The sequence below is a fragment of the Labeo rohita genome, chromosome 17 (assembly GCF_022985175.1).
Source record: "Labeo rohita strain BAU-BD-2019 chromosome 17, IGBB_LRoh.1.0, whole genome shotgun sequence".
NCBI classification, from domain to species: Eukaryota; Metazoa; Chordata; class Actinopteri; order Cypriniformes; family Cyprinidae; genus Labeo; species Labeo rohita.
Genome location: NC_066885.1, coordinates 9532613 through 9549955, shown reverse-complemented (window position 1 = coordinate 9549955; position 17343 = coordinate 9532613). Strand labels below are relative to the sequence as shown.

General features: G+C 30.4%; 1 protein-coding gene across 1 annotated transcript; it reads left to right on the top strand.

Moving 5' to 3' along the window:
• Positions 1-2636: 2636 nt before the first annotated feature.
• Positions 2637-16681, top strand: ankrd6a (ankyrin repeat domain 6a). Its single transcript, XM_051133922.1, has 16 exons — positions 2637-2675; positions 2768-3030; positions 6876-6993; positions 7222-7320; positions 7527-7625; positions 8836-8938; positions 9040-9134; positions 9502-9600; positions 9794-9871; positions 11319-11423; positions 11633-11758; positions 12924-13085; positions 13157-13309; positions 13462-13575; positions 13669-13981; positions 15768-16681. The coding sequence occupies exons 3-16, from the start codon at positions 6991-6993 to the stop codon at positions 16310-16312; spliced, it is 2094 nt and encodes a 697-aa protein (XP_050989879.1). The 5' UTR covers positions 2637-2675; positions 2768-3030; positions 6876-6990; the 3' UTR covers positions 16313-16681.
• Positions 16682-17343: the final 662 nt, after the last annotated feature.

The window sequence follows — 17343 nt, the reverse complement described above, 5'->3', positions numbered from 1 at the left end:
TTTATTTATTTAATTAGAGAGCATATAATTATTTCTTCTTCTATTATAGATAGATAGATAGATAAGTTCATTAATTATATACTTTACAATCAAATACTAAATTACACCAAATTTCAATATGAAATCTAAATAATTTATAATATCTAATAAAATATAATAATAACTAAAAAACAAACCATTATTCTGTTTATATAGATTTTAGTGTTTATAAAACTCAAATTATTTATTATTTATAACAATAATAATAATAACATTCTGCTATTGTCATTAAAAATAATATTTTCAGTAACGCTTTGCGTTATGTATTAAATGTATTGTATTAACTAACATAAACAATGAACAATACATTTATTACACTATTTATTTATTTATCTTTGTTAATGTTAGTTATTAAAAATACAGTCGTTCATTGTTAGTTTATGTTAGTTCACAATGCATTAAATAATGTTAACAAACACAACTTGTGATTTTAAAAATGCATTAGTAAATGCTGAAATTAACAATAACTAAGATTATAAAAATGCTGTAGCATTCGTTCTTAGTTCACTTTAACTAATGTAGTTAACTAATGAGCCTTATTGTAAAATGTTTGCGTATTTTCTTATATAGATAAGTAAATATAGTAATGCACAACATTTTACTAACACAACCATAATTATAATACTGTAGTAGCCTGTGACCCTGGACCACAAAACCAGTCATAAGGGTCATTTTTAAACTGAGATTTATACAACACCTGAAAGCTGAATAAATAAGCTTTTTCATAGGACAATATTTGGCCGAGATACAACTATTTGAAAATCTGTAATCTGAGGGTGCAAAAATACAAATAAAAATATTGAGATTATTATTGATATTATTTAATATTGAGAAAATATTAATATAATATATAATAAAAATATAATATATAATATATATTAATATATAAAAATCACCTTTAAAGTTGTCCAAATTAAGTTCTTAGCAATGCATTTTACTAATTAAAAAATAAGTTTTGATATATTTATGGTAGGAAATTTACAAAATATTCTTCATGGAACATGATCTTCACTTAATATCCTAATAAGTTTTGGCGTGAAAGAAAAATTGATCATTTTGACCCATACAATGTATTTTGGGCTATTGCTACAAATATACCAGTGCTACCTTTAAGACTGCTTTTGTGGTTTATTATATGCAGTAAATATAATAAAACATCCAACACTAACAAATAAATAATAATAATTGACAAGAATAATGATAATAATGACATTTTGCTTTTAAAATGATTTAACTGTTATTAAAAATGTTGTATGACCTTATATGACTCTGAACTAAATATTTCATTGATTTCAAATATTGATTTTGTAGCCAAGGACAGATGACTTTCAGTGCATGCATAATTATTAGGCATGTTGATATTCTGAGCATATTTTTTTCCAAGCACATTTTACCAGTTCCAAACCACACCAATCTTAATAACTATGATTAATTTTGTATTTAATCATTTATAGGTGATATATAATTGTCCATGTAGGCTGGAAGTGAAAAGCTCCATAAATTCAGGTGTGCAGAATTATGAGGCATGTTTTCTTTTACAGATAAAATGAGCCAAAAAAAAGAGATTAAACTCAGACTGAAAAGTCAAAAATGATTAAATCCTCATAAGAAATATTCAAAACTAATGCTAATGCAAAGTTAAAACATGATTATTGTAGAGCAAAATGCTCATCAGGTCAGCAGGGTCAGAAAAAAAGAAGACTAAACAGTTCTTGATGGTTTTACACCTAATTATTTACATTATTTCTTAATTATTTTGCAGTTAACGTGTTTTTTTTCTTCTCCACCTGTTTTTTTCTGACCCAGTGATCATTTTGCTGTCCGTTGGTCTTTGCAATTACTATATTGCGTTAGTTTTCAATATTTCTCATTGGGAATTTAATAGTTTAAGAGTTAAATCTTTTTTTCTCAACTGCAGACCTGAATGAAAGCAGTTTTTCACTTCCAGCCATAAACAATTATATATCACTTATAAAAGATTAAATGCAAAATTAATAATAGTTATTAAGACTGATCTGGTTTGAAATGAGTAAAATGTGCTTAGAAAAAAAAAAAAAAAAAAAAAACATGATCAGAATATTAACGTGCTGTATTACGTTTGAGTATGAACCGTAGGCTTACATCTGTGCTCGCCGCTTGATGGCGCTATAAGTGCTGTGATATAGCACTCTGTATCTATTTATAGAGCAGATTAAAGCACGTTCATTAGAGAGGAGTGTCATCTCTCTGCGTTTTCACAGCTGCAAAATTTGTTGAATTATTATTTTTTTTTAGCCTATATTAGGATTTAATCTATAGTTTAGCTCTCGTTCTGTTGGGAGCAAACCTACAGTCTCAAACTTTATTATTGTACACTGTACATACTTTGTCCTGATGTTCCAATGGGCTGTACAACCAAACAAGGGAACATTCAATGCATTGCCTATTAAGGAAATAAAGACAACTGCTTCAGAGTGCTGCACACTCTTACTGATTCTGCAGGGTCATAACCAGTCTGTTGAACTTCAAAGGCTCTTTTGTATAGCGAATATTTTGACAAACGCTTACATTCCTGTTGTCAGACAGTTTGTATGCAGCTTTAAAGTTTGAAAATCACTTTTACAGTGCAACTATTTGTGCCGTAAGGTGCTTTAAAGGTAAAATAAATAACAGGTATACGGGTATAATGTCATCATAACATACTGTACAGTGACTCCAGTTTGAACTCCAGCCCATTTTCTTTTGATAGCCATCATCTTGTGGTCTCACAGGATTTGACCTACTGTAATGTCTCTGCTTCTGTAAAACCACAACGCCAGCAGACTGCCTGCTGATGTTGATAATTTCCTCTGGGACAGCAGTGAGTGTGGTTAGGTGGTGTGGTGCACAGTAGTACAGATGTTTAGCGTGTACACTGCTCTAAATATGTGAACTCTGCCCTTTTACACTCTTATTCCAGCCACTGATGCTATGGAACCAGACCTAATCTGACTCAATGGAAACTTTAAAAAGGTAACTTATTATTTTTATTATTATTATTAAATCATCTTTGATTACCTTATTGTTTGAAATTATTTACTTCCTAAAAAAGTATATTTTTTCAAATATATTTGTGATGCCCACAATATGTACACATAAAGTAAACTAAATAAACATGCACTATATCATAAATTATGTTGCAGAAATAATTTACTAAGCACACAGATGTTTAATGTATAGACCATATGTTGTTGTTTAATGACAGCCAGGTATTGAGTGATTTCAACAGCCTGATTTGAATGTGCTAAAATTAGTTTTGTTCTTAGCAGATTGTGGTTCAGTTTAAGCTTCGAGGTCAGTTGATTATTTAATAAAGATCAGCTTAGAAATGATCCATGACACTTGAGTTATAAGCAGAAAGACTGCAATAACAGGAGCTTTACATCTGTACTGATTCTAATGTCCATAAATAGACCCTACCAGTCAAAAGTGTTTGAACAGTAAGATTTTTAATGTTTTTTACATAAGTTTTTTCTGCTCACCAAGCCTGCATTTATTTGAACCAAAGTACAGTAAAAACAGTAAAACTGTGAAATATTTTGAATATTCAAAATAACTGTTTTCTATTTGAATGTATTTTAAAATGTAAATTATTCTTGTGATAAAAACTAAATTTTCAGCATCATTACTCCAGTCTTCAGTGTCACATGATCCTTCAGAAATCATTCTAATATGCTGATTTGCTGTTCAAGAAACATTTATTATTATTATTATTATTATTATTATTATTAATATTTAAAACAGTTGAGAAATTATAGAAATTAATACTGTTATTTAGCAAGGATGCTTTAAATTTATCAAAAGTGATGATAAAGACATTTATAATGTTACAAAAGATTTCTATTTTAGATAAATACTGTTCTTCTGAGCTTTTTATTCATCAAAGAAACCTGAAAAAGTACTGTTTTCAACATAATAATAATAATAAATGTTTTTTGAGCAGCAAATCAGAAAATTAGAATAATTTCTGAAGGATCATGTGACTGGAGTAATGGTGCTAAAATTCACAGGAATAAATTACATTTTAATATATATTCAAATAGAAAGCAGTTATTTTAAATAGTAAAAATATTTCAAAATTTTACTGGTTTTGCTGTACTTTGGATGAAACAAATGCAGGCTTGGTGAGCAGAAGAGACTTATGTAAAAAACATTAAATATGTTACTGTTCATAAACTTTTGATTGGTAGGGTATGCTGAAACAGCACATGATTTACTTTGACTTGCTAAATGTTTTAAATAAAAGCAGAATTAAAATAATAATCAGAATAGTATCGTATTAAACTATTAAAATGACACAGAATGTTAAGCTGTATGTTTATTATTATTTTTATTGTTATTGGTATAATGTCTGGAGGGCATTTCCCTGGTTGTGTTCCTTAGATGAGCAGAGGTTGTATTTTCTTGTTAATTGTTTTATGATACCTACCACGGATTCACCCATCTGGCCTTCAAACACTTTTCATTTTTGTTTAATCTTATTATGTTTCTTAATATCCCTGTGGAGGTAGTAATGCAATATTCATGAAACCACATGATGAATGTGGCCTTGATAACAACAAAACTGCATGAGAAAACACAGATCCAGAAATGCTGTATTCTTGTGATTGCATGCACCATTTCGACCCACTTTAAAACTCCCAGATGTTGCTTTTACATACTTCATGATGACTTCAAAGAAGATACACTGATAGTATAAGGTCATTAATGCAAAAGTGCTGTGTTGAGATTTGATTGCTTTATTCTAGGATCAGAGAGTTTGAAGACATTGACATCTCTGTCTTCTTGACATCCAGACTTTATCTGTTTGTTTTAAGACTTGCATTTCCAATTTATTTATCTCCAGGTTTTGTGTTCTCTTTCAACATGTGAATGCAATAACATGCCTTCCTCAAACACCTGCTTTAAGGAACCTGCTTTACATCACTTGCATACCAATGGAGTGAATGTAGCCTAAGTGAAGAACACTAATGAAAATTAATATGCACAAAATGTGGACCATAAAACCAATCTTAAGTCGCTGGGGTATATTTGCAGCAGTAGCCAAAAATACACTGTATGGGTCAAAATTATTGAGTTTTCTTTTATGCCAAAAAACATTAGGAAATTAAGTAAAAATATCAAAACTTAATTTTTTATTTAGCAATATGCATTACTAAGAAATTCATTTGGACAGCTTTAAAGGCAATTTTCCTCAATATTTAGATTTTTTGCACCCTCAGATTCCATATTTTCAAATAGTTGTATCTCAAACAAATATTGTCCTATCCTAACAAACCATACATCAGTGGAAAGCTTATTTATTCATTCAGCTTTCAGATGATATATAAATCTCAATTTTAAAAAAACTGACCCTTATGACTGGTTTTGTGGTCCAGGGTCACATATGATCAAGCAGAGACTTCTGTCAGTATGATATGGGTGTAGAACAACAAACTGACAACTGAAAATATAATTATAATTTGTGAGCTACTTCCGTTTTTCAGTGCAGCGTAATATTAATAATTCATGAGCTAGATTAAAAGAGGTTATAAGCACCAAGCATGCAACAGTAGTATCTCTTTTTCTATTCGACTAGTGAAAGAGACACCAGTGCTCTGCTCCATCTGTCCTACTATGTCCCAGCTGTAGCTTTTAGGACTCACATCTGGGACATCTTACTAAACCCATGAGATCAAACTCTGCAACTCTTCAATCTTGCTATCTAGCACATTTGGTCCAGGCTATTAATGTGTCCTTTGTTTAATGCATATTTTTAAGCTGTTTTCACCAATCTTTTTAATGCCTCCGTGTTGCTGTATGCAATCAAAATCACTCTTCAGTGAGAGAATGAGATCAACACATGCTCTTTTCTAAGAAATACTAAAACCAACTCAGCAAAACGCTGATTCTTGAGACGTAGTACAAAAATTACTAATAGTTTTTCAGTTAAAGGGTTTTTGTACCTAGGGGTGGGCGATATACCGGTAGACACGATTAACTGGTAGAAATTTGTCAACCAGAAGAGATTTTTGATTATCGTCTTGTGACATTGCTGTGCTACATGGTCACAAAAACATATCGTTTGCACAGGTTGTTAAAGCAGAACTCCACTTCCAGAACAACAATTCATCCACAATGTTCATGTCTTTCTTTCTTCAGTCATAAAGAAATTGTTTTTTGGGGAAAACATTTCAGCATTTTTCTCCATATAATGGACTGCTATGGTGCCCCGATATTGAACTTCCAAAATGCAGTTTAAATGCAGTTTCAAACGATCCCAAATGCGGTTGTAAACGATCCCAGCCAAGGAAGAAGGGTTTTATCTAGCAAAACGATTGGTTATTTTAATAAAAATAATACAATTTTTAATCTCAAACGCTCGTCTTGCCTTGCTCTCGTTGAACTGTGTTCAACAGAGAACCGAAGAAACTTTAAAAAACATTCAAACGTTCAAAAACTTTTGACTGGTAGTGTAAGCTTGTTTATTTTCTCAATTCTATTGCTTGTTTTGAACTAAATTGACAATTCAGATCTAAATTTGGCTTTATAAAATTATTTCCAGAATTTACAAAGACTGAAATCAAAGCAGAAGCTTAAAACAGAGATCTGCTTTTTTATTCATTTCCAGAAACATTCTCTATTTCCCATGTGCTAGACCTAAAGGAAAGACTACAATGAATCTCTCTATTCCTGTGTGAGGGATTACCCACGTGACTCTTTTAATGTCAGTAAAGCCAGCTGGTCGCACACTCGGTCTGTAAGTCCCTGTGTGCGGGATTGTGGCGCATCTGCGTGTGATTTCTTTTATGTGAGCATGCGTGTCTTGTTTTCCACAGGACGGCTGCTGTCCAGTCTAGTTCACCTGGTCTCACATAACAGTCACACGGAGGCAGCGCTCACTCCGCAGGGGGCGGACGGCGGTAACAAAGGCGGCCTGGGAGATGTAAACTCATGGTCTGTCTCTTTTGCTTCTGTTTTTGTGTGTGTGCCGATCATTATTACCTTATGAGAATGATAAAGAAGGCTTAAGCCAATATTCTTGAGATTTTGCCAAGGCCACAATTTTTGCAATCTTCTAGCAAATTTTAATGTGGCTGATGTGTGACCTCTGGTGGCCTTTGAGCTTAGACAGAATAGATGGCCAAACATCAGTGCTAAAACTGGATGTTTTTGTTTTTCCAGGGTCATCAGACGGCCCTGCATCGGGCGGCTGTTGTGGGAAACCGTGACACCATCGCTGCCCTCATCCATGGAGGCTGTGCACTTGATCTACAAGACAAGGTCTGTTCATTTGCAGTATACAAAAATCCTCTTTTTGTTTCATTATGAATGTCATAATATCAGTAACTGTTTTAATTCATACAAATCGAGATTCAGAAATCTTGCTAGCTGTAAGTAAACCTGTCAGATGTAAAAAAAAATCCTGACTACTGTACATGTTATTTGTGGTAAAATCAGTGTTATACAATCTGATTTTCTTTCATCAGGAGGGAAATACTGCTTTGCATGAGGTATCATGGCATGGCTTCAGTTCATGTGTAAAGCTACTGGTCAAAGCTGGAGCCAGTGTCCAAGTGAAGAACAAAGTAAGTCATTATTTTCCATTTACTTTAGGAAATGGAAATGGACAATCAATAAAAAAAAAAGACCCCTTTATGTATTTTCATTTGAAACAAGAAGTTTGAAGTCTTCGGATTTTATTTCTATTATTTTAAAATATTTGCACTGGTTTTTCATTTAGACAATAAAAGGAACTTCTGCTAACATAAACTTATAATGTACTATACTTATACATTCAAATACATATATTGACAAAAAAGAGCTTCCTGGCAAAATTACATTTCTGCCAATCAGCTTTTAGGTTATGGTTTGTTTGGCAACAGCATGATTTGCTATTTGATATTTTGATAGGGGAGGGAAATTCTCATTCTATAATATTTCAGTGCACAGGGAAAAAAAACATGTATGTGGCCATGTTCATTTCACTTTTATCTGCTTAACATTTGCCAATTTATATGCTTATATAAAAAACAAATCTGGAAAATGGACATGGGCACATACTTTTTTTTCTGTACATTGAAGTATGCATTTTTAAAATGTTTTTTAAAAATAAAATTTTATTTTATTTTTATTTTTAAAGTTTGCATTTTTCATTCACTTGTTTGCATCATTCTTTTTTTTAAATGTTTACATTTTTAAAAAATAATTTTTAAAGTTTACATGTAAAAAAAAGCATTTTCAAAGATCTTTCTTTCTAACATATACATTTTTTATTTTAGTATAAAAAAATTGAATTTTTTAACAAGCATTTGCCATGATCATTCTTGTTTAATTTAAAAATGTTTCATTTAATTATTGTTATATTTATGTATTTTTATTTTTTATTATGTTTTATTTATTTATTTTATTAAGTTTTCATTTAAAAAAAAGCATTTTCCAGTTTCTTTCTTTCTTTATTTATTGTTAATTTAAAAATTTAGCATTTAAAAAAAAATGCATTCCATTTTTAAAATGTACATTTTTTTAAGTTTTCCAGGATCTTTTTCAAATGTTTACATTTTTCTTAATAATTTGTAAAATTTGCTTTTTTTAAAGCATTTTCTTTTTCTGTTTTTTATGTTTGCATTTTAAAAAAATACCCTTTCCACTATCTTTCTTTTAAAGATGGTTAATTTTTATTTATTTATTTATTTATTTTTAAATTTAAAAAAACATTTGGTGAATTCTGAGGAATGATCGTTATACAATCAGTTTCTATTCCATTATTTAAACTGTATTATTATTTTCTTTTTAAAGGCAGGAAACACACCTCTACATCTAGCATGTCAGAATGGACATTCCCAGACGGCTCAAGTGCTACTACTAGGTGGAGCGATGCCTGACAGCAAAAACAATGCATGTGCACTCTTCTAAAATCATTACAATCTATATTTAATAATTATATAAATTGCAAAGTGAATACTGAAAAAGAAGAGGGATTGTTTCTTTCCTTCCAGGCAGGTGACACATGTTTACATATTGCTGCACGCTACAATCACTTGGCCATGATTAAGATCCTCTTGGGTTCTTTCTGCTCTGTAGCTGAGAAAAACCAGGTCAGATCCTCATTCTGATTGTTTGGGATCCAGCACCAATGTGGTTTATTTTTTGTGTCACTGCTGTGTCCTAGTTTCTAAATTATTTTGTCTAAGTTAATAGGCAATTATGCTGTAAACTTTCAAAAGAAAACAAAACTACATAATTATTTATGGCTTGATAGCATATTATTTCATACTTCAACAAACCATAACAAAGTTGCACACAATAAAAAATTCAGAGACAAATAAACAATTAAAATGGTCTTTGTCTGCTTTAAACTGTCAGATTGTATTTTAGATTACAGCATCTTCTAGTGATAATTGCATATATATAATTACAGCTTATTTCAGTTATAATCTTGCAGAAAATCGACATATTTTACAGATAGGAGACACTGCGCTCCATGTCGCTGCCGGCCTAAATCACAAGAAATCTGTCAGTCTGTTACTGGAAGCAGGAGCTGATGCAAACATCAAAAACAATGTAAGTCATGTAATCTCATGATATGCCTGAATCTCTGTATGACTGTATGGTTATTATGTAAGTGAGTTATAATGGGGGCTGGGGTTGCATGATGCTATAGCTCAACCTAGGCTGCACAAATTCGACTGTAAATTGCTTTGGATGACAGCATCTGCTAAATGACAATTTATTTCCACGCCAAATCTATCAACAGACAGGCCTCACTGCTGTTGATAAAGCCCGGGACAATAACAACCGAGATTTGGCTATTCTTCTAGCAAAATCCAATCAGGTAAGTAATGTTATTACAAAGAATAGCAAAAATTTCCATTTAGAAGCAGTTTATTGTCCTGTCAGACAATCTCTTTCTAGCAAAGCATTACATGATTACGTGATTCACTTCTGACTGATTCAGCTCTACTAAATAAAACGGTTTGATGAATGACTCGCTCATAAAGGCAGTCCCTTGATTTGTTCCTAAATGAACGAATCAGTTTAATGCTTCAGTGACTCATAATAGAATTAACTTGATTCATTTTTAAATGATTCAGTGTTTTTAAATTAATTGGTTGACAAATGATTCAAATGACTCAACTCAATCACAGTTACATGTCACCACCTACAAGTACAACAATGAATGCTTTATAAGAACAAGTATCGATCGTGTACTGGCAAAAAGATGCAAGACGGAAAAAAAAATGTACCTTCAGATTTTTTTTACAGTTTACATTTTTGTTATTATTATTTTTTCAAACATTATTAATAAAAAATATATTAATAAAATTATTTTTTATATTTTTAACAAAAAAAAAATATAGATTCTGTTTTCATTTTCACTTTTCTTCATTTTAACTTGTATTATTATTATTTTAAATATTATTCATAAAATGAAATTGCATTCATAAAATTATGTATTATTAATAGAAATGTTTAATAAAAATATGTTCTGTTTTTAGTTTAATTTTAAAGTTTTCATTTTTGTTATTAATCATTTAAATATTATTATTAATAAAATAAAATGATGCACTATGCATTTTCTGTTTTCATTTTAATTTTAATTCAACTTTTAATTTTTATTATTAATATTTTACATATTATTAATAAAATATAATTGTATTATATAAATGATATATTATTAATAAAACAAATAATAAAAATATGTATTTTCTGTTTTCATTTTCATTTTAAATAACGTATAACTTATTATTAACATTTTAAATATTATTATTAATTAAATACAATTGTATTAATAAAATTCTGTATTACAGTATTAATAGAAATTATTAATAACAAATATGTATTTTCTGTTTCATTTTAATTTTAATTAAAGTTTTAATTTGTATTGTTAGTTTTTAATATTAATAAACTAAAATTTTTATAAAATGATGCATCATTAATACAAAATATGAATAAAAATATGTATTTTCTGTTATCATTTTGATTTTAAAGTTACATTTTTATTATTATTATTATTATTATTTTTTAAATATTATAAATAAAATAAAATTGTTGTGTTATTAATCTAAATACTTTTTACTTTATTACATTTTACTTTATTTCAGTTTACATTTTATTTCAAGTAACAATTTTTTAAATAGATTCAGTTTTTTTATTTACATGTATCTTGGTGTAGTTACAGCATCTACCAGCAGGAGCTAAATGAAATATACTAACCATCCAAACTTTCATCCTTATTTTCTCACAAGCTTCTCTAACTCAAGCTGTATGTACTTGCTCAGGTGCAGCGGCTTGCTCGTGGAAAGACAGTGAGAAAAAGACGAGATGTCTTGCGGGCCCAGAGGAGAACTCAGTCCCTCCCCAGAGTTCAATCCTCCCAAGAGAAGGTGGAAAATTCAGATAAGATTCACCCATCTAGAATGACATCTGCGCTGCCGCAGATTCATCATTTGTAATATGATTGGGGTCTAGGGGCAAGTGAGAAGAAAATGTCACATGACAACTAAGCTTCCAAAACCCTAAGAGAGATCAGAGGTCATGTGATTGTTTTTGCCTAAATATCCCTCTCATGCTAAGCACTCCCATCATTGTGCAGCGCTGTACTGAGCTGGCAGAAGACACAAACAACCGTGATCAAGTACATCACAGAATACAACCTGAACGAAACGCAGCAACTCTGAGCCCCGGCACAAGGAGAAAGATCAGGAGTCCAAGAAGAAAGGTAGTGATTCATTTGATTCATTATTAATTCATACATATTGCAATATGTTATACTATAATATTACACTACCATATATACAGGATGATAAGGGCTGGGTAAAAAGATTTTAACTGATTCTCATTTTTACGAAACAATATTGATTTTTAAAAAACAAGAATCGATTAGTCTAACCTGTTTTCAGTTAACGAACTGCAGCGCATCTCCCAATAAATAGCTATAATCTTTGTTTTAAATGTTTTAAAAAATCCGTCATTTAAATGTTTATATTTCAAAAAAACGAATTGGAGTAGACATATAATTAAGTAATTGTAATATTATTAAAACGTCATTAAGTGTAATTTAAGTGTTTGTATATAAATCAGTTAATTTTAACTTTTAATATTATAGTAATGTAGTACCAATTGATTCTCATGTACTGTACCTGATACATATCCTAAAATAATCAATATTGAATTGAATTAAATTAGAAATTAAATCAAAAGCATGTCTGAATTCAATTAAATCGTGAAATTTGTGTCAAAACCCAGCCCTAGTGTTAATGTATGGTTATACAATGCTGTATAATTTTAGAGAGTTTATTTTGCAATAATGACATGCTGACTGTACTTTATTCTGCTAATATGTGACCCTGGACCACAAAATTTATTTATTCATTTTAAAATTGAGATAGATGTTTTAAATGACAACTAATTTAAAACTTGAATTAATAAGCTTTCCATTGATGTTTGGTTTGTTATGATAGGACAATATTTGGCTGATTTGAATATCTGGAATCTGAAGGTGCAAAAAAATCAAAACATTGAGAAAATCAGCTTTAAAGTTGTCCAAATGAAGTTCTTAGCAATGCATATTACTAATCAAAAATTAAGTTTTGGTATTTACAGTAGGAAATTTACAAAATATCTTTGTGGAACATGATCTTTACTTAATATTCTAATGATTTTTGGCATAAAAGAAAAATCGATAAATATGACCCATACAATTATTGTTGGCTGAAATATACCCGTGCTGCTTATGACTGGTTTTGTGGTCCAGGGTCACATTTTTAGATTTACCTGGCTTTTTTCCCCTAGTATATGCTATTTAATAATACCTTCTCTAACATGAACATTTAAAAAAGTACTCTATTCAATAAATCTAAATATGTTTTTACTATTAAAAAAAGTTGGAACATGTGTTCCGGAGAGAGTATCAGCTACACGAGAGAGGATCTCCATCCCAGAGAGTAAAACACAGCAGCCCCAGCTCTCAGGAGGAAGAGGAAACTCTAGGAAAAGCCTTTCAGCTTTATACACTATACAGGGATAAAGATGGACAGATAAAGCAGGTAAACTCTACATTTGAGTTAATGCAATGCATTTGTTTGTTTTAAACCTCTTAACCAGTGTCTGCAAACAGGCTCCTGTGAATGACTGTCACTGTAAGCCCCTCATTAAAACACTGGAGAATAAGCTGAAAGCTGCAAAGATGGAAATGAGGTCAGAAATTCACACTGTCCAAGAGGAGATCAACTGCAGGCTGGGCAGAATAGAGCAAAAAAACAAGCATCAGGTTTGTCGTTTGCTGTGATATTGACACTTTTTTGTGTCTTTTACATCTACCCACCATATCTTTGTAATCCCTATGGATGAAATTGGAAAAACACTTCCAAAACCAATGCTACTGAAAATGTGCGTATTAGAGACTCATGTCTTTCTGTTCAGATTAAAGTTCTTGAGAAACTCACAGAGGAGCGTGTGTCGGCTGAAAGGATGGAGTGTCATTATCGAATCAATCAGAGAGCCACCCTGGAACGCATGGAGGGCGAGAGAAAACAGGTACAACACCTTAAGAGAAGAGATGCATGACTACAGTTGCCTGGCCTGGACATGATTGATTAAACTTATGTTGCTCTGTTTTTATCTTTCAAGCAGGTTGCTGCTAGCAATGCCGTGAAAAGCTGGTGCATGTCTAAGATTCAGGATCTTGAAGTGCGGATGCCTGCAGAGACACAATACTATAAACTTCTGCGCTCTCCATCGGTGGATCAGTCTCTGGTGGATTCAGACCCTGAGGGTCTCCCGCTGCTGTCGCTCGTCTCTGAGGAGAGCTCCAGCTCGCTGGCCACCTATGTCAATGTGTTACCCAGCCCAGGAGCACGTCCTAATAATAATGTGAAAAGTCTTGGATTTGAGGACGCACGTGGGAGGAGATACTTTGAGATGAAGCTGAACAGTTCTTCAGGTTCGAAAAAAATGCACTGATTTTTTTTTTTTTAATAAATCTATATCATTATTTCCAATAAAAATATCTAAACATCCTTAAAACGAGATGTACATTTAGCACTGCCATTCAAAGGTTTGGGATCAGTAAAATTTTTTAAAGGAAGTGTTTTCTGCTCTTTAAGGCGGTTTATTTGATTAAAAATACAGCAAAAAACGTAATATTGTGAAATATTATTGCAATTAAAAGTAGTGGTTTTCTACTTTAATATACTTTAAAATAGAATTTATTTCTGTGATGCAAAGCTCTGTTTTCAAGCATCAAAACTCCAGTCTTCAGTGTCGCATGATCTTTCAGAAATCATTCGAATATGCAGATTTATTATCAATGTTGGAAACAGTTGTGTTTTTTTTAAACCTGTGATAGTTTTTTCAGGATTCTTTGAATGAAACATTAAAAAGAACAGCATTTAGTTAAAATAGAAATCGTTTAAAGTTTGCAGTCAGTAAATTTTTCTTTTTTCTTTCTTTTTTTTTTTTTGAAAGAAATTAATACTTTTATTCAGCAAGGATTAATAAAATTGATAAAAAGTGCCAGTAAAGATTTATATTGTTAGAAAAGATTTCTAGAAACTTGAAAAAAAGTATCAGAGGTTCCAAAAAACTGTTTCCAACATTGATAATAATTCAGCATATTAGATTTCTGAAGCATCATGTGACACTAAAGACTGGAGTCATTGCTGATGAAAATCCAGCTTTGCATCACAGAAATAAATTATATTTTATAGTATATTAAAATAGAAAACTGTTATTTTAAATTGCAATAATATTTTATCTCAGTTTTTTCTGTATTTGTGATCAAATAAATGTAAATTTAATGAGCATAAAAGACTTCTTTAAAAAATATTAAAAATCTTACTGATCCCAAACTTTTCAACGGCAAGTGTATATATTAAGATATTAAGATTTCTTTTAAAAAACGTATCGTAAATACAATTTTTATTATATTTATAATTATTATGTTAAAGAGAACATGAATTGACCTATTTTACTGCAAAAATATGGCATATTTCTACGTGGAAAGGGATATTTAAAAAGAAAAAAAGGCTGAATAATTCTTCAGGTTTGCAGAAAATGTATTGAAAAGTTTCATATTCATAAAGTATCATTATTTCTAGTAAAAACATCTAAACATCCTTTAACTAAGAAGCATATTATATATATATATATATATATATTTTACTGCCACAACGTGACATATTTCTGAGTACAATGAGATGCTTAAAAAGGAAAAAATGCTGAATTGTTCTTCAGGTTTGGAAAAAAATGCACTGATTTTTATTTTTATTTTTTGTATGTCTAAACATCCTTAAAACATGATTTACTGGTACATTTTAACTAAACAGCAAATTATATATATATATATTAAGATATTAAGATTTTTTACATGAATTTTTTTATTTTTATTTTATTTATAATATTTTAAATATGTCTGTTTCACTTAATTTAAAGTGGCCTCCCCAGTGCATTTTACTGCCATAATATGACATATTTCTTAAAACAAAGAATCGCTGATGAATCACTCATAAAGACCCATTAAAAAATAAATAATAACGTTGTCTTTAAGCATTAAACTTTATTATTTTACATTATTTTTTCAGTGTTTTTAATTATTGTACTCTAAAATAAGACCTTAAATGAGTAAAATATATTTAGTGAGAGCCAAATAAACAAAAAAAAAAACAAACAAAAATCATTATTTTGTTTTTCTAAAACAATTTTTCCATATATTTATCATAACCCGACAGCTCCTTCAATGGTCAAACACAAACCTCTATCACGGAAGCTGGCGACTACTGACCCCAAGTGGCACCGAGCAGAAGTGCAGGAGCTGGATGTCTCAAAGTCTAGGTCAGACAAGAGAGATGAACTCTGCAACAGTAGTGCCAGCAGCAGCCTGTCCACATCCAGCAAGCGTTTCAATGACAGCGATACAGAACCAGTGCCCGGCCCGACCTGGAAACACAGCAGGCACCTGAAAGACAGGATTAAAGCACATCACACTCAAACCCAGCAGAGCAACACCACGAAGACCATGGAGGTGTTTTCCCAGCGGCCCGTGGAGGCCACCTTCACCCAAGAGCGGGCAAACTTGCACGCCGTGGAGGTGACGCAACGTTTCTTTGAGACGGTCTCCACACAGCTGGAACGCTGGTATGAGAGGAAGATCCAGGAAGCGCAGAAGGTGGCAGAACAGAAAGCTTTGCAGGACAGAGCCAGTCTACTGGAGAGGATCAGCATGCTGGAGGAAGAGCTACAAAGGCTTCGCACTAACACTAATACAAACTCTTAACACACGGTACTATGCCCTGGATTCCACCTAATAATTGTGGCAATATACAATATACTATAAAAGTTGTGGCAATATAAATAAGATCAGAGATTTGTAAATACTGCAGCCTTACAGTAATTTTATTGTACTATAGTAAAACACAGGGATTGTCATTATTTACTCACCTTCTTGTCTTTCAAACAGGTTTAAGAAAGATTTAGAATCAAAAAGTAGCCTTCTTTCATTGAGCTGTAATGTGAATGTAATAGTCCCCACAGGAAGTTCAAATATCAAAATAAATAAAATATATTTAAATTAAAAAATAAAATATAAATATAAAAAAATAAATATAAAAAAATATTTATTTAATAAAATAGAAAACAGCTATTTTAAATCATAATATATATTGTTTATATGTATGTAAATATGACAAATAAAAATGAATATACAAATATATTTATGTAATATATATTAAAACATGATAGAAAGATAGAAATGTATTAAATAAATTTAATAAATATAAAAAATGAATATTAAATCAAATATAAAAATACATTTATTTAATATATTAAAATAGACAACTGCTATTTTAAATCATAATATATCTTTTCATTTATATATTAAATATAAAAATCAAATAATATAAAAACATTTAATATATTAAAATAGAAAACAGCTTTTTAAAATCATAATAAATTGTGTATGTTACACACATACATATATATATATATATACTAGATAGATAGATAAACTATATATATATATATATATATATATATATAAAACTAAATATAAAAAATAAATATAAAATTACATATAAAATATATTTATAATATATTTATAATATTTATAGAATATTTATAATATATATATATATATATATATATATATATATATATATATTAAAATAGAAAACGGGTATTTAAATCATAATAAATAATAATGTTCCATGGAAAAATTGGGATGGCATTATGGAGAGTAAAAATGAATAGAATTGACAGAATTTTATATTTGTATAAACTCTTACTTTAAATGTGATTTGTGTTGTATAG

Bases quoted from the DNA above. Each gene is read 5' to 3' on its own strand.
- ankrd6a (XM_051133922.1), top strand. The intron at 9,135-9,501 runs GTCAGATCCTCA...CATATTTTACAG, and splicing joins CTGTAGCTGAGAAAAACCAG to ATAGGAGACACTGCGCTCCA. The intron at 13,310-13,461 runs GTTTGTCGTTTG...CTTTCTGTTCAG, and splicing joins AGCAAAAAAACAAGCATCAG to ATTAAAGTTCTTGAGAAACT.